Genomic DNA, 18,128 nt, shown 5'->3' with positions numbered 1-18,128 from the left:
TGCTCCCAACTGGAAATGCTTCTTAATGGGGGAACACAACAAGACACCTCTTTCTTCCCCCACCCCTCATGCCATCTGAAGTAAAAAAATTATTGGACTCTGGGAGAAGTTATGACCTGTGGAGTTTGGTCAGAAAGACAGCTGAAAGCAGATGACGTGCAAAACTTTTCTTGAATCTTTGTTGAGAATTTGTTGAGTTAGGCACTATAGTCAATGTCTTATCTTTATTTTTCTTGTAATCATTTCTGACCTTTATGCCTCATTCCTTGTACTCGAAATCGTTCTCTTCGTAACTTATTTTTTTCTAATCCAGTGGGTTGACATTGAAGTGCCTGGGAAACTCCATTTGGGGTGACAAATTGGGGGCATATTATTTCTTTTCAGGAAATAAATAACAGATCAAACAAGACTAGAACTGTGTTGGGATCACCCTGCAGAATAACCAAGTAAGAGCTAGCGTGTAACCTAAGAGTGGCTGGCAAGCTGCAGCTACAGGCAGACACTTAGGGTCTGGCTTTTCCGCTGGAAGGCTGCTTGTGAGGGACTCAGTGGGTAGCTACTTTAAAGAAGGCATTGTAAAAAGGCATCCATGATTGCTGGGCATGGGTGACCTCACCCCTTACTGCTCTGGGCTGCACCCTGGTATCTCACACTAGGTAAGGTTTAAAGGCCATGTTACTCTTTCCATCAGGGTGTGACAACTAATCAAGTCCTAATTTGCACTGAACAAAGAAACTAGATTAGGTATGCCATCACTGCAACACAGTCTAGTTAAATTCAGTAAACTATTTGGTCTCCCAGATTATGCAGTTTAGGGGAAGAAAAAACACAAAGAACATGTATATAGGCTGCAGGGAATCCTGATGTACCTATCACAAATTAAATGTGCTCTAAGGTAATGAAAATCGGGTCTGCTCAACAAGTGTTATAGCTGGATATTGCAGCTAACCATGTGCCCTATTGTCTCCAAATATACTGAGCGTTTTCAGTGGAGAGGTGCCTTGGAGAAGGGCAGTTGCAAGAAACAAGGAGGCTGATTTTGTTTTCTAAGCACCTTACCGTGACTGGCAGGGATGTGTGTTACATCTTCTAACTTGGGGTTCAGGGCGCATCACACGCTGGCAGTCACTGTCATTCACCAGCATCATGGTCTTGTTGATGATCCTTGTACAGGACACAATGGTTTTACGCTCCCCTAAAAGTCAAAACCAAAAACAATGGGAAGCCAGTAAACTAGCTCATTACTGGAGGCGGCTCACTATGTCCTATCAATGTTATTTTATGCAGCAGACCAGATTTCACAGGTCATGACACATATTTCATGACTGTGAATTTGGTAGGGCCCTAATGATGAGCAAGAAGGTGACTGCTTGAGCAGTGCTAGTACCCTGAGCTTTCAACTCTTAACCCAAATACAACCTGGAAAGCAAACTGCATTGATTTAGGTTCCTCCTCCATGTGTTGCTGTAACCGACATATCACCGATCACAGATTCCCTTGGGAAATAAAGTGGAGCCAGATAACGCACCCCCTCTGGGGATGACTAATAATGATGTGAGATCTATCACTTAGCCTGAGTTTCCTGCTTCTTCCCCTTCATACTGGGGGTATGTCTACACTACCCTCCTAGTTCGAACTAGGAGGGTAATGTATGCATACCGCACTTGCTAATGAAGCCCGGGATTTGAATTTCCCGGGCTTCATTAGCATAAGCGGGGAGCCGCCATTTTTAAATCCCCGCTGCTTCGAACCCCGTGTAGTGCGGCTACACGGGGCTCGAACTAGGTAGTTCGGACTAGGGTGCCTATTCCGAACTACCGGTACACCTTGTGTATTATTAAAAAGTGCTGCCAATTAGAAACAGCAGGCTCAAGAGTCGTCTCTTCTCTGCTTCTTCTTCCCTAGCCTGTTTGCCTGGTAGTGGATGAGAGGGGAGGGATCATGTGAAGATTACCTGTTGCATTCCCTCCCTCCGGGGCATCTTGTATTGGCCACTGACAGCAGACAGGACACTGGGGTTGATGGACCTTTGGTTTGACCCAGTATGGTCGTTCTTATCTTGTCAATTGGAGCTTGTGGCTCTTGTTCATCATCTCCAAGTGCTCCTGTCAATTGCCTCTTACAAGCTCACATCTTTTGCAAGTCTTCTCTTAGTGTCTCACACCTCTTTCGGCAAGGTCTTTCTCGAGGTCTTTCTTGTGACTACTAGCTCATCCAGGCTCTGGGGAATATATCCTGCAACTCATCATCTCATACGGTCCAGCTAATATTCCCTCAGCTTTTTCATGGGGATGGGAGGTAGGGGGGAGTTTACCTTTATCATGGCTCCTACTGTTTCACTGCATAGCGTATCAGCTCTTATCTGATTCAGCATTTGGAGGAGGTAGTTGTCCTTCCTCTTCCAACCTGGCCAGCATTCCAACCTGTACATCATAGCTGGCCCAATCCACCTCTTAATTTGGTTTGCTCATTAGTTTAGTTTACATATTGTTATTGCAAATAATTCCTATCAGTCCCTCTACTTCTACCAACTACTTTTCACGGGGCTCCTAATATCATCGTCCTCTTTCCGATCATGGCTTTGCTCACCCAAAGCACTTAAATTGTTGCATGGACATCAATTTGACCCCATCTAGTTTCATTGGCTTCCGGTTGTCTCTCAAAGCAGTATACGTACTCCACCTTTTGTGAGCTGACGCATAAGCCATTTGCTTCTACTGCAGACCTCCATTAGCTCCACGTCCATTTCCAATTCTTATGGCTCTTCACTGTGCAACATAACAGTGTTGGTGAAAAGCATGCTCCACTGAGCCTCTCTACTAAACTCCTGCATCAAGGTGCGCATTGCAATTACTAACAGGACAGATGGGCTATGCCCATGAAAGGTCATGATACCATCTACATGTTTTGTTAGTCTATAAAGTGCTACCAGACCATTTTTTGTTTTTTCCTGTACAAACCCGGGATGCATTGTTGGCCTTCCTGATACAAACCCAGTTTGGTTGTCGCTTAATTGACGTTCTAGCCCCTCTCAAAGTCTTTTCTCAATAATTCTTTCCAGACACCTCATTGTGCGACTCGTCATCTTTATCGCTCAGCAATGACTACACGCTTGCACATCTCCTTTATGCTTGAAGTTAGGGACCAACTTGCTCTTCTGCCACCCGCTGGGGATTTTTCCAGTGTGAAGAATTAAGTTGAAAAAGTTTGACATCATCACCATTCCTTCAGGCCTAATGCTTTAAATGCCCCAGTTGGGTATATCACCTGCTCCTCCCGCCCTCTCGCCTTTCATTGTCTTTAGCATTGTCTGTGTCTCCATCGCAGTGATAGGTCTTCTCAGGTTTTTGCTTGTGCACACTTCCCTCCAGGGTGTCTTCACATTCTCTTCACTGAGCAGTTTCTCATAAAACTGCCGTCACCACTAATGATTTCACCATCTTCCATTTTCATCTTTGACACACTTCATAGCTCCCAAGTTCTCTGTGCTTCTTGGCTACTCGACATATTCCTTTCCCCCTTCTTCATTTGAGCAGATCTCTAAATGCCTGACCCTTAGCTTCTGCAATCACTCATTTAGCTATGTTCTGTATCAGCCTAATAGCTTTCCATCACTTTTACGTTCTGCCATCCTCATTCTTCTTTTTTGCTTCCTGCAGATCACTGGACCACCACCATATCTACTTACCACACAATCTCTCTCATTTCTTCTGGCCACAAGCTGCTTGTGCACTTTCTGTAATATAGCTGGACATTTCCCCCAAATCTCAGTTGCTTGGTCTGGTTGTCATCCAACCTCCATAGAACTTCTCAGGCTCAAGACACCATGCTCCATGCTATTTCCACACAACCTATGTCTCTGCATCAGCTAAGAAGAGGGCAGGGAGGGGAGGGGGTAGGAGACAGGACTTATTTCTGTGGATGAACATGGCCCCTTGGGCTCAATAATCCACTTTGACACGAAGATGTTGTGTTGCAACAGTGAGAGAGTTGCTGTTCAACATAGTGAGTCAGCCTCATGATGTCACTATTTAAAGTCACCCTCTCACCATGCAAACTTACCCTAATGATATTTATTTGGGGGATACTCCTCAAGCATCTCCCATTGTAATCTTAGTTCTGGCTGCTTTTCACATGTATGACTAATCAACACAAAATCCTGTCACTGGAAAGTCCGGTGTGAATTAAGTCCCTGATCACTCGAAGAACCATAAGTGAGTTTGTACAAAGTGCCAAAGGGAAGAAACCCTTTCCACAAAGAACAGGTAGTGAAATGTGTCTGAAAACCAAAGCGCTTAAGAACTGACCAATCTGAGCCCGTTGATGGTGGGAGCCATGTTGCCGCAAGGTGATATTTGTGCCTCTAACCATGTGGGGAGCATATTGTACCTAAGACCCACGGGTTTAAGATTTGCTTTTGTGAGGGCTCAGTGATCGGAGAAATTGTTACGGTGAAAGAAAAGGAAACGAGTCCATTTTTAAATCGATTTCTTTTATAAGCAAAAAAAAAAAAAAAAATTACAGGCTTTCAGTATTCTGAGGTGGGAGAATCCTGAGGGTGGCAACCTGACAAGCAGTGAAGGCTTAAGTTGAGCTCTCTTTAATACTTTTGTGGTATCTTCATGTTGGGATGAATTGTTGGAGCTGGCACCCCCCAGTGTTAGTTGTGAAAGGAGCCTGGTCAGGGTGTATGGGAAGTGGCCTGACTCCATTAGGAGAATTAAAACTGTCTCTCCCATAGACATAAAGCTGAAGGATAGTGGCAGAGACAATATTAACAGTCTTCTGTGGGGTTCTCTGGCTTCACGAATCTATCCCAGAATGGCCCAGGAAAAACCCTCTGAAAAGTGTGATCGGCAGAATGCCATAGCTGATTAACTGTTTCTGATGCAATCTACAGCAAATTCTCAGTGAGACTGCTCCTATTTGATTCCCCAGAGAAGGAAGCTTCTTTCAAGGACATATGCATGCATCCCTGCAAAACCTCCCGCTCCAAGAATCTGACCGGGCCTTGAGCTATGGGGCTGCATACAAGTGCCTTGAGCTATCCACGAAGCACTAAACCAGGTGCAATTCCACTACCTAGTAACGAACCCACAAAGCAGCAGCCCAGCCAGAACGCCGACTGAGAACAGACGGCAGGGCTGCTGCTAACTTGCAGATCTGGTGAAAGCGAGCTTTCGTTTCACCCAATTGCCATGCCAACAGCCATTTCCGCAGCTTAGCCCTCCTCGTGATGTCTGTGCTTTGGCAGCGCTGCAGCCTGTGTTCTGCATTCACCTCTCTTTATTGCCTGCCTTGGCAAACACTGTACAAAACAAATCGCACCACGTTCCCTCCTGGCCTTACCTCCTCCACACTGCACACTGCATCCTTCCCATCCGCTGTGTGTCCAGATGTACAAAGAATCCTGTTGTTTTTCTGGCTCGCTTCTGTTTTCAGCGGTATAGTTTACAGGAATGGTGTATTCATAATGAATTCCATAGTTTTGGTCGTGAAATAACAGCACCTGGGTCCGCAGCAGAAAAAAGGGCTGTTATGATACACTGCACTGGAAAAGCCAACCGAGTGCAAAGATGGCAAAGTGATGGTGTCTCAGGACAACGCACTCAAACGTGAGCACTTCGAGAAAGGCTCCCAAAATCAAAGTGGCCTGATCTTCAGAGGTGCTGAGCCAAGGCATGGGAGCTGTAAGTGCTCAGTGGGTCTGAAAAAAATCAAGACACTTATGGAGGTGTCCAAAACCAGACTTTGGTGTCTAACGTTGAAAGCACTCAATTTTGAAAAAAAAATTGGCCTAAGCTTTTTTGGTGTCAAATGCAGCGAGTTGGCGTCAAAACGGAAATGATTTGACAGCAGAAAACATTATATCAGACTGATGTTCATATAGTAACTAATTAAATTAATGATCGCATGGAATTAAGATACCATTCATTATACGCGTCTTAATTTGTTAAGGGGCGTTAGGCCTGGCCGCAAGCCTATGTATGGATTCAACCTTCTGGGAGGGTGAGTGGGCTGGGAGAGAGAATTGTTTTGAGTTTAACTTCCTATCACTTCACACTTTAATGGCACAGGAATTTATTAATGTGTCTGGAGCAGCAGAGAGGCGCATTTAACAGCTTAATCAATAAACAAGTCAAATCATCACCACGAGAAAACGTGCTGACAAGAACAAATCTAGTCTGCTGCTAAGAGACAAACCCTGCTACTGGGAGGGGACTGTAGTTTCCCTACACACAGGTATTTTCTAAGAAATAAAGAGGGTGCTGGGCTTTTTCACATCATGCACCAATATCAGTGGTTCCATCCAAGTTCTCACCTCGCCACGATGTTGCTGCAGTGATGCCGAGGTGTAAAACCTGCTTCTAACAGGATCATGTCTGACCTCTTCAGCTTCCCTACTCTGTGAAGTTCACTAAAAGGACTACAATAAACAAAAGGAGAGCTGAAAGGGAATGCCTCGTTCTTAGTCATCGTGGGCAGGGAGTCCCAATTCTACTTCGATTTACACACTGGGCCAGATTTGGCTCTCACATTTGTGGAGTAACTGTGGTAAAGGGAGTCCTACTAGTGTAAAACCAGCAAGAGACAAGAAATAGACCCACTGCATCTTTTATCTAAATTGCTGTGCAATGGAAAAAGAGAAGTGGGAGGCGGACTCTGAGTAAATCTATTTTCTGGACCAAATTCCCAGTGGATGAAAATTGGAGTATCTCCCTTTAAAGTTAATGAACCTATGCCAATTTACATCAATGACCCTCCACGATTTAAAAAAAAAAAAAAAAAAAAAAAAAAAAAAAAAAAAGACAATTACTATTACAACATAACCCCAGTAGCATTAAAACAATACTTTGATCAGGAACCTTCCAGTCACTCATAGGTAAGCTCCTTTCTGACTCTTCATCATTCTGGAAACACATCTTCAATCCTCTCCAAGCACCCATATAGGTAGGGTGTGTTTAGATTACAGGGCTTTTCGAAAAAAGTGGCCTTTTTTCAAAAAAACTTTCCCTGCATCTAGACTGTTGCCACTTTCTTTCGAAAGTAAATCAAAAGAACGCGGCAGTTTTTTCAACCGCGGAAAACCTCGTTTTATGAGGAATAATGCCTTTTTTCAAAAGTGCTCTTTTGAAAAAAGGTGCTATGCAATGCAAACTGCTTTTTCGAAAGAGAGCGTCCAGACTGCCTGGGTTCTCTCTTTCACAAAAGTGGCTTGCTTTTTTTAAAGTACCGGTTGTAGTCTAGATGCTCTTTTTCGAAAGAGACTTTTTCGAAAGTATCTTTCGAAAGAGCCTCTTTCGAAAGAAGCTTGTAGTCTAGATGTAGCCTTAGTGTTTATAAGCACCTGGGACAGGGAAAAACATGACTGTACCTATGCTGGAAGCCTGGGCTTGAGTTTGGAGCTGTCTGAAGAACTGATATTTTGATCCAGGAGCCCTCCCCCCCCCCCCCCCCAAAAAAAAATTCTCCACAAAATTTCATTTAAAATTGTCCTGAAATGATTGATTGTTTTTTCCTCATTTTGTTTTTGTTGATTCCATACTTTTAAATATTTTTTAAATAAAGCCAGCGACATTTCAAAACGAGAAGTTTCATTCTAATAAAAACTGAAGCAACATGTTTTAACTGCTGTGAAAAATGTATCCCCATTTTTTCCCCGGACAAAATTACTTGATAAATTAGACTCAAATTCGCCAATAGTTTCAGCCAACTCAACACAGCACTTCAGTGAATGAACTATCTGAAAAATCTGGCCGGGTTTCAACTCGAGTTGCAGCAGTTGCCTCCCTATATGTCTGTCCAATGAGCACTGTAAGTGCAAAAGGCACATCACACCTTATAGTTAATCTCCACGACACAAAAGTCTGGACAGAAAAGCATCTTCCATGAAGAGTGGGAAGTTTTGGCTACACAAAAAACTTCATTTTGCATAGATTCTCAGTCCAGGAGGGACTACTGTGATAATCTAGACTGGCTCCTGCACAACGCAGGCCTTAGAAAAAAGGGTTTGCTCACTTTAATAACTGTTGTTCTTCGAGATGTGTTGCTCAAATCTATTCCAAATAGGTGTGCGCATGCCTTGGGCACGGCTGCTGAGAAGTTTTACCTCAGCTGCTACCCGTTGGGTCAGCTATGGAGCCCCCTAGAGTGGCACCAGTGCGACGCTCTATATATAACCCTACCAACCCAACTGCCTCTCAGTTCCTTCTTGGCTACTCTGACAGCGGGGAAGGAAGGGTGGATGTGGAATAGACGTGAGCACCACATCTAAAAGAGCAACAGTTAAAAAGGTGAGTAACCGTGTTTTCTTCTTCGAGTGCTTGCTCATATCTATTCCAATTAGGAGCATCAGAAGCCTTGCCCAGGAGGAGGGGTTACAGTCAGAGCATGGCTGACTCGAGAACCGTGGCACCAAAAGCCGTGTCCTGTCTGGACTGTAGCATGATGGCATAGTGCAATGAGATGGTATGTAGACCAAGGTGCCGCTCTACAGATTTCCTGGAGTGATAAATGATCCAGGAAAACCACTGAAGAGGCCTACGCTCACATGGAATGTGCCAGGAGAGGCAGTGAGGAGACTGGTTGTCCCTTTACATAGTCTGCCACCGCCATGAAGAGCCACGAGGACTTGCTAAAGGGTCAGTGTAGAAGGCGAGTGTGTGCCTCACATCAGCGGAGCGCAGTCTTTGTTCCTGAAAGCACTGGTGGGACTTAGGGCACATGGCGAAAATGTCCTGCCTGGTGTGGAAGATGGAGAATACTTTTGGAAGAAGCGCCAGATGAGGGAGAAACAGGATTTTGTCCTTGTGAAAGACAGCGTACAGGGCTTCAATGTCAGGGCGCAGAGCTCCGACATCCGCCGAGTGCAGGTGAGCACAACCAGAAAAGACACCCTCCATGAAAGGTAAAGCAGGGAGCATGTGGCCAGGGGCTCAAAGGGGGGGGACGACTGATAAGCACTGAGAGGACCGGATTAAGTTCCCAAGCAGGGGCAGGGTCCTAAGCCAGAGGGTGAAGTCTGTCCTTACCCTTGAGAAAGTGCCCTACTAGGGGGCTCAATAGGATAGAATGGCCAGCCTCCCTCAGGTGGAAAGCCAGATGGCCACCAGGTGCACCTTAAGTGATGAAATTTCTACACGCTGCTGCTTCAGGGATACCAGATACACCAATACCTGTGGAAGAGAGGTAGACAAAGGGTCCAGATGCTGCTGCAGGCACTAACTCAAGAAAGGCTTCCTTCCATTTGGCCAAGTATGTGAGCCTGGTAGAGGGCTTTCTGCTACTAAGGAGAACTTGTTGAACCTATTCCAAGCACAAAGCTGCCATGCCATGAGGTCAAGGGTGTGGCGGTCTGGGTGGTGAAGATGCCTGTGGTGATGAGGTTGGGGGTCTCAGGAAGTGGATGGGCAGTTGTACCACCAGCTCCAAGAGACAGGGGTACCAGTGTTGACAGGCCCAGGCTGGGGTTGTCGGGATAATGTTCGCCCTGTCTCTGAGAAGCTTGAGAAGCACCTGGTGAATCAACAGAAATGGGGGAAAGGCATACGTCAGCCTGGTGCGTCATGGGACCAAGAACACATTCACTATGGACCCTGGGCTGAGGCTTCAAAACAAGCAGAAGTACGGGCACTTCCAATTGGCCTGAGTGGCAAAGAGGTCAAGCTGGGAAAACCCCCCACTTCTGGAAAATGGTGTGGGGGACAACTGGTCATGAGCAAAGAAGTGGCAACTGAGGCGATCTGCCAGCTGGTTCTGAACTCCCAGGAGGTACGACACCTTCAGGCAAATAGAGTAGGCTATGCACAATTCCCACAAATGAAGGGCCTGCAGGCAGAGAGAGGACAACTGGGCTCCACCCTGTTTGCTGAGGTAGTACGTGGCGATGGTATTGTCTGTCATGACCGCCATACACCGCTCCCAAAGGTATGGTGGAAAAGTGAGGCATGTGAGGAGGAATGCACAAAGCTCATGGATGTTGATGTGGAGCGACAGTTTGTCGACCACATAGCTTACGTGGCGAGGACCTCACGGTAAGCCCCCCAAGCCAAAGCAAACATGTCTGTGACAAGAGACACCATGGGCTGTGGAGCATGAAGTTGAACACCAACCATCACTGACCAGGGACCCAGCCACCATCGGAGGGCAAGTATCATGTGGCGAGGCACCGTGATCTCCATGTCGATGTTTTCGTGCCCCAGTTGATTGTCAACCCAAGCCAAGACTGCATGTTGAGCCTCAAACAGAACTACATATGTGCGCACCACCTTGTGCCCTATGAGCTTGAGAAACGTCCTGGCTGTGGAAACCGGAAAGTTGGCGAGCGATGGCAACAGCTGGTTTAGTGCTGTGAATTGTTCTGGCATCAAGCACTGTCCTGATGAACTTGATCCTTTGTGATGGCACCAGAGTCGACTTGTTGGGGTTGAGGAGCAGGTCCAGTCTTTGCAGAGGGGCCCGAATAAAGGTGACAGGCATCTCCCCTGTTGGTAGGAGTGGCCCCATAAGAGCCAGTTGTCCAGATGGGGGTAGACTTGAACTCCAGCAGCACCACACATCTCAGGATGGCTGGTGGTTTGCTATCCAGAGTAGCAGTCCCCACTTAAAGAAAACCTTTCGACTAAACAAGTAGAGGTGCTTGGTGTTCTTTGACTTAGGCACTGGAGCCTGGTGGCCTTGGCCCTCTTTTTTCATTTATGGCATCCACCATCAGGACACAGGGTGTGTGTGTGTGTGGGGGGGGGGGGGGTGTAAACAAATATTCAAACCCCTTGATGGGGACAAAGTATCTCCTTAGCTATCAGGGGGATAGAGGCAGGGGTTTGCACATAGTCCTGGCCAAAATCAGGATAGATTTGATGATTGAGAGTGCCACCCTCAAAGGGCCTTCAGGGGCCAGGATGTTAACCATGGGGTCAACCTGTTCCAGTATCTCCTCCACCAGGAGCTAAAGGCTAAGGGACACTTTGCAGAGTAGGTCCTGCAAGGCCCTATACTCCATTGGAGGAGGACCTATGACAGAGCTGACCATCACCATTTCATCCAGGGAAGAAGATGAAGTGACCACTACGGGACCTATGTCCTGTCCATCCCTGGTTGGGCCTGAGTATGTGCCAAGTGGCTAGGCCAGGTTTCAGGTGGTGGCATAGCAGGAGGCGCTGGCTCAGGTAGTGGATGACTGATGGTTGCCTCCGGGACCCAGCACTTAGAAGTGACAATGGAGCATTGTGGGACAACGTGGCCTGGGCCTAGTGGAATGCCCACTGCATTCAAAATAGCCACTGTGGTGGCCACTGTAGGGCTCCTTAATCCCTGTAGAGGCAAGGGCCTGTGGCATCGACTTGTCTGCGGCCATGGAGGGATCCCTCGGGGGCACAAGGGAGAACCCAAATGAGGGGGGCATGAGGAGCGGTGCCAGGACAAAGTTGCATGTCTTGGGGAACGTCCGCGCCCCGAAGAGCGGTGTCAAACTCAGGGCCGAGACCATGATCTACAGTGCTGTCAGTCCCCTCGATGTCAGTCGGTTCAGGAGTTGTTGGAGTGATGTGACAACTCTGAATCCAACCAGGATCTGCTTGCCACTGAGGCTCTCAAGCGGGAATAGCTCGGAGAGGACCTGTTGCGAGAGTGGTGCTGCGACTGTGACCGACACCACAAGTCAGACTGATGGTGCTCAACAGAGTGGTGCCGGGATGCCAAGCGGAGAGGTACCAGAGCCAGAGCGAGAGGGTCCGGCATGGCGCGCTTCTCCTGTGAAGTCTGGTGGGTAGTGGAGGGCCTGTTCCTAAGAGGAGACTGGGTCATCTCGATAAGACTCCTAGCAGCCATGAACATGTCTGGCATGGAGGACTGGCCGACCAGCATGGCTTTCACCCTTGGAGAGTCCAAGATGATTGGGCTTGGGATACGTGCAGAGTCTGGTACCGCCGTGCCTCAGGGCCAAAGACCATCAGGATCCCTGGGAATGAAGGCTGGCAGCGCTGCCAGCGAGAACTTGGCTTCTTTAGAAGGTTGTGCCGGAGACTGAGGCCTGGGACAGAAGGTGGTGTGCTCCGTACTGAAGCACTCAGAGCCATGTTTTGCCCTTGTGACCATGAAGCAGATTCCAGGAGCAGCTGCTTCAGACGAAAGTCTCACTCCTTTCTGGTCCAAGGCTTGAAGGCCTTGCAGATCTTCCACTTACCCACTTGGCAAGCTTCCCGCAGGCACCAAAGACAGGGGTTGCTTTTCGGCACAGTCTTCTGCCAAGAGCTGCAGGGCTGGAATCCCTGGGACCTTGGATTGCTCCAGGTCCCAGAGGGAAGATGGGCAAGAAGGGAAAACCCCTTCACTTCTGCTGCTATAAATGCTAACTACTATTAACTATTGTCAGCCAAACTAACTCTAAAGGCTAGAGACGCGTGGCACTTGCAATGCATAAGAGCCACCGTTCCAACAGCCGTCACTGGGGCAGTTGCTTCAGCAGGGTCATGTATAGGGGCTTTGCATCGGCACCATTCTGGGGGCCCCCCACAGCCAACCTAATGGGTAGCAGCTAGGGGAAAACTTCTAATTGGAACAGATATGAGCAAGCACTCGAACTTCTGCCCCAAAATAATTAGTAGAGCAGATCTTTTTTAAAATATGGTCAGTGCTGGAGAATCTGCCATGAACCTTGGTAAATTGTTCTAATGGTTAATTATTGTCACTGTTTAAAAAGAGATGCCTTATTTCCCATCCTTATCTAGCTTCAATTTCTATCCACAAATCATGTTAGATCTTTCTCTGCTAGACTGAAGAGCTGATTAATTATTATTTCTCCCCTCCACAGACTATAATCAAGTCATCAAGCCACCTTTTCTTTGTTAAGCTACATAAATTGCACTCAAGTCAATCACTAATAAGCTTTTTTTCTTCTTAGCTTGAAGTCAAAGTTAATGGTAGGCCATCATGTTTACAAAGCTCTCTGCAGAATCCACAACATCAGGCAACAGTCAGCAGAGAACTCAAGTCCTGCCTGGACTTTATTTAAGCATGTGAGATATGCGCAGTTCATCTTATTGCACTAAGGAAACAGTCATGTTTAAAGCATCTCTGTACTTTGGGAGTGTTTGGTTGTCTTTTGTTGCCAAGAGGAGGTCTAGTATAAGCCTAGCTACACAAACATTCATTTATCCAAGAAATATACTTAGAGTAACACATTTGGAGACATGCCCCAAGTATTAAAAAACAGCTCCTTAAAAGAGATCCTTATTATCTCAATATGGAAACAAAACAAGTGAATCTAAGGGCCCATATGAAACCAATTTCATGCAATTTCGTAGCCACATATAATGTGCGTGCGTGCATGTGTGTGTGTAATTGGTTTCAAATGCAGGTCACAATGGATTCAGCAAGATTTCTGGCTCTTTGTTAGTCAAGTGTATTCCACCCTTGTTTGGACAACAGTTTTCTATTTAGAGGTAACCGGTAACCATCCTTTTCATTCCTGTGTTGAAAAAATTAAAACCACTATCATATTTCAGGGGGAAAAGTTTCAAATAAATTACATGCTGTTTTAAGTGAACTTCATTTATTTCTCTCCCAATGATTTTGGATTGCATGTTTGTTCTAATGGTCTGGTAGTGGTCTCTCCTGTTTTTAAAGCATCTCCCAGGAAGGTGAAGAGAAAGGAAAAATTACCCTTATTATCTGACTGAAAAAAGTCAGTCTGTATAATAGTAGAACTTCAACATTATAAACACCAGACTTATGAGCTGACTGGTCAACCACACATCTCATTTGGAAACAGAAAAAAACAACTATCCATCTTTCATAACTGTTGCTATTTTATGTTACTGTTGCTCTTTGAGATGTGTTGCTCATGTCCGTTCCAAGTAGGTGTGCATATACCATGTGCACACTCATTGGAAGGTTTTTCCCCTAGCAGTACCCATCGGGTAGCAATGGAGCCCCATGGAGCCGTGCCTTTGGGGGGGCATACACAAGCCTGTGGCGATGCACTGCTTCTTCAGTTCCTTCTTGGCAGAGTACTGACAGAGGGGCAAGCGGGTGGCTCTTGGAACGAACATGAGAAACACGTCTCAAAGAACAACAGCTACGAACGGCAGTTTTGTTTTTTTTGCGTCAAGTGCTTGCTCGTGTCGATTCCAAGTAAGTGACTCTGAGCGGTTCCTAAGAGGGGCTGGAGTTCACCGAGTCCCAGACTGCAGCACTGCTTCCCCAAATGCAGCATCAATGCTAGCCTGCTGAGTGATGGCGCAGTGCGACATAAAAGTTGGGATCGATGACCACAATGGGGACACCTGCACCAGGAATGCCACCAAGAAAGCCTGCGTCCCTGTGGAGTAGGATGTTAATTCCGGGGCAGGTATCTTTGCTAGGTCATAACACAGGGGTGGGTACTAAATGTTGTAGGGGGCCATTTCACCAACGCTGGTAGCAGCTGAGGGCTGGCCCCAGAGGGGGCGGGGCCTTAGGCAGAACCGGCAGGGCCTCGGGTGGAAGGGGCGGTTCCTTCTAGGCACTGCATGTGTGGGGGGAGAGGAGACTTTGTGTGCTCCCCTGTGGGGTGGAGAACGAAAACACTCTCCCCCCCCCCAACCTTGCCAGGGGTGCATGGCACCCAGAGGAAACTGCCAACCGTTTTGAACAGCTGGTGGTTTCCTTTGGTGCCATGTGCCCCTGGCAGGGGGGAGGAAACTTCACACACTCCCCTGCCCCCAGGTCTTGATGGCCTGGGGGCGGGAGAGTGGCGGGGGAGTAGCAGGGTGATCATGGGCCAGATCTGGCTCCTGGGCCATATCTTGCCCACCTCTGTCGTAGCAAGTCCTGATAACGACCATGATCCACAAAGTGAGCCTTTGGGATGATACCAGAAGACCTTTCATTTGCTCAGCAATTGCGATGAAGAGCTGTGATTTTCTAAATGGCTTTGTCCTATCAATGTAAAAAGCTAACACTTGTCTGATATCCAGAGAATTGAGCACGTGGCTTAGGGGAGAACAGTGGAAGAAAAACATCCTGATTCATCTGAATTGCGAAACTGCCATTGAGAGGAAAGCTGGATGTGGCCGCAACTGTACCTTATACTTATACAGAAAACCAGTATAAGGGGGCTCAGTCGTCAAGGTCTTAAGCTCAGACATGCTCTGGCTGACGTTACTGTCACTAGGAATGCCACTTTCCAGGAAAGGTAGAGGAAAGAGCATGTTGCCAGGGACTCAAAAGAAAGACCTATCAGCCTGGAGAGCAGCAGGTTGAGCATCAGTGGGATCGACTGTCTTGCTTGAGGGTACAGTCTGTCTAGTCCTTTGAGGAAAGGGACAACCGTGGGGTTAGCCAAGACTGACTGGACAGAAGAACTGGGATGGAAAGCCAAGACGGTGGCCAGATACAGCTGCATAGATGACACTGCCAGGCTTTGATGTTTTAGGTGCAGTAAATAACACAGGATGAAAGGAATTAGCGACAGGAATGGCAAAGTGTCCCTTTGCAGTGATCAAGTGGAGGATCTCTTGGTTTCTTGCTGCCAGGGAGAATCTCCCTAATGGAGTCTGAGTATGTGAACTCCAATGGGTTTAGCTACAGAGTTTAAATGCTGTGAAGTGGTCAGACTCTAGATTGGGGTGCTGGAGGCAGCTGTAGTCCTGCATGATCGACTCTCAACATAAGAATGGACACATTGGTTCTGACCAAGGCTATGTCTACACTCGTGGCTTCTTGCGCGAGTAATATGAAAATGAGGCTAAGCGTGGAATATCCCCAAGCCTCATTTGCATACCTAATGAGCCACCATTTTTTTCAGAAGAGGCTCTTGCGCAAGGAGGAGCGTCTACACTGCCCCTTCTTGCGCAAGAAAAACCCTCTTAGGAGGAAGAACGGCATTGCGCAAGAGGGTTTTTCTTGAGCAAGAAGGGGCAGTGTAGATGCTCCTTCTTGCGCGAGAGCCTCTTCTGAAAAAAATGGTGGCTCATTAGGTATACAAATGAGGCTCAGCAATATTCCACCCTTAGCCTCATTTGCATATTACTCACGCAAGAAGCCGCAACTATAGACATAGCCCAAAGGTCCATCTAGCTCAGTATCCTGTCCTTCAACAGTGGCCAATGTCAAATGCCCCAAAGGGCATTAACAGAACAGGGAATCAAGTGATCCCTCTCTTGTTATCTATTTCCAGTCCCTGACAAAGGCTAGGGACACCATTCCTACCCATCCTGGCTAATAGCCATTGATGGACCTACTTTCCATCAATTTATATAGTTATTTTTTGAACGCTGTTAAAGTCCTGGTCTTCACAACATCCTCTGGCAAGTAGTTCCACAGGTATGAAAACATGCTTCACTTTGTTTGTTTTAAACCTGCTACCTATTAATTTCATTTGGTGACCCCTAGTTCTTTATCCCCCTTTAGTCTCCTCTTTTCTAAGTTGAAAAGTTCCCATCTTTTTAATCACTCTTCATATGGGAAAATTTTTGTTGCCCTTTTCTGAACCTTATCCAATGCCAATATATCATTTTTGAGATGAGGTAACCACACCTGTACGTGGTATTCAAGATGTGGGTGCACAATGGATTTATGCAGCGGCAATGAGATAATCTCGGTCTTATTCTCTATATCTTTTTTAATGATTCCTAACCTTCCGTTTGCTTTTTTGACCACAGCTGCTCACTGAGCGGATGTTTTCAGAGAACTATCTGCAATGGCTCCAAGATCTCTCTCGAGTGGTTATAGTTAAATTAGTCCCGATCACTTTGTATGCATAGCTGGGATTTTTTGCATTACTTTGCATTTATCAACATTGCCTCTTTTGCTGATGCCTGTGTGCTCTGCACGGAAGTGCTGGGCTTGGGGGGTTGGGCACTGCCTGTGCCTGCTGGAGGCAAAGGGCTGACTCCATGAGGAGCAATTTTAGCCCACATTCCCTCCCCTTCTTCGCCCCTGCATTTTTGCATTTCTCAATCTGATGGGCTTCCCTCAAACACTTTAAGCAGGTGGCATGTCTCCCTTTATCGCAGCCTTCGGACAGAACACGCACCATCTGAATCCCTAAGACTGAGACATGCCCTGCTCCCTGGGAGGAAATAAATGGTGCGGGGGGGAAGGAGGAGAACTCCCAACTAAAACTTATCTTAACCATGAACTACTGAAAGCTCACAAATACCAAGTTTTTAACTATTTACAGCTACACAAAGTGAAAGTCTACTAGGGGATCGCTGTAACAAGAGAAAAGAGCTGCTCCAATGACCATCGCTGGCAATAAGAAGGAACTGAAGAGGGACCTACATACACTACCATTAAGGTGCGATTCCAGGGGCCTCCACAGCTGACCTGATGTGTACTGCAAGGGGAAAAACCTTCCAAAGACCATGCATGCAGTACGCCCACAGCTCCATGGAATGGACACGAGCAGGCACTCAGAGAAGATGTACACAATCAGGCAGCAGCAGAAACCACAACAGCAGCAAAAATAGTATCCTACTGGGTTTGAATGTACTAAAAAAAAGGGAAAGTTAAAAAAAAAAGATTTGACAAAGAAACTGTGCTTGTTTTATTTTGACTAAGATGGTTAAAAGCAGCGTTTTTCTTCTGCTCAGTAAAATTTCAAAGCTGTATGAAGTCACTGTTCAGTTGTAAACTTTTGAAACAATCGTAACATTTTGTTCAATGTTCTGAACCTCCATTCCTGAATTATTTGTACCTCTGAGGTTATACTGTATAATGAATAGGGCTTATGGAAAAGCTTCCTAATAATATGATCCTTATTTTTGTTCTTTCATTGGATTTGGGGGAGGAGGGGTGTTCCCATTAAAAAGATACATACCAACTCTCAAGTTTCGAAAATGATAGCACCAGAATCTATTGTAGTGAGTTTAAACCAAGGAAAATCCATCTCGGAATATTCAGATTTAGCCACAAAAGAGTCAAGAATCAACATTTTCACTAACCTGAGCTCACACAAATCCATATTTTATATGGTGCTCTGAGGACAGCCAGTTCTTCAGTAATATACATGCTACTTTGTAAGAGGGTTGGTTCCAGGAGCTTGGCTCAAAGTCAAATTGTGTAGCGGGAATTCTTAATGTTGAAGAAGTCGCAGTGGAAATTTGACTTTTAAAAAGTACCAGTAGAAAATATAGACCCAAGTG

The 18,128-nt window shown here is 46.4% G+C and overlaps 1 protein-coding gene across 3 annotated transcripts in view; it reads right to left on the bottom strand.

Annotated features, from left to right (window-relative positions):
• The window catches only part of ADAMTS17 (ADAM metallopeptidase with thrombospondin type 1 motif 17), a 317,509-nt gene that overhangs the window by 61,413 nt on the left and 237,968 nt on the right, over positions 1 to 18,128 (bottom strand). For all 3 annotated transcript variants that reach the window (XM_075896951.1, XM_075896952.1, XM_075896953.1), the window contains 2 exons: positions 5,350 to 5,509; positions 1,060 to 1,195 (listed from right to left, as the gene is read on the bottom strand). In XM_075896951.1, the coding sequence (XP_075753066.1) occupies positions 1,060 to 1,195; positions 5,350 to 5,509 (296 nt within the window). The remainder of the gene's footprint in view (positions 1 to 1,059; positions 1,196 to 5,349; positions 5,510 to 18,128) is intronic.

The sequence above is a fragment of the Pelodiscus sinensis genome, chromosome 14 (genome assembly GCF_049634645.1).
Source record: "Pelodiscus sinensis isolate JC-2024 chromosome 14, ASM4963464v1, whole genome shotgun sequence".
Lineage (NCBI taxonomy): Eukaryota > Metazoa > Chordata > Testudines > Trionychidae > Pelodiscus > Pelodiscus sinensis.
The sequence above is the reverse complement of the archived record's forward strand: the minus strand, read 5'-3'. Positions and strand labels throughout refer to the sequence as shown.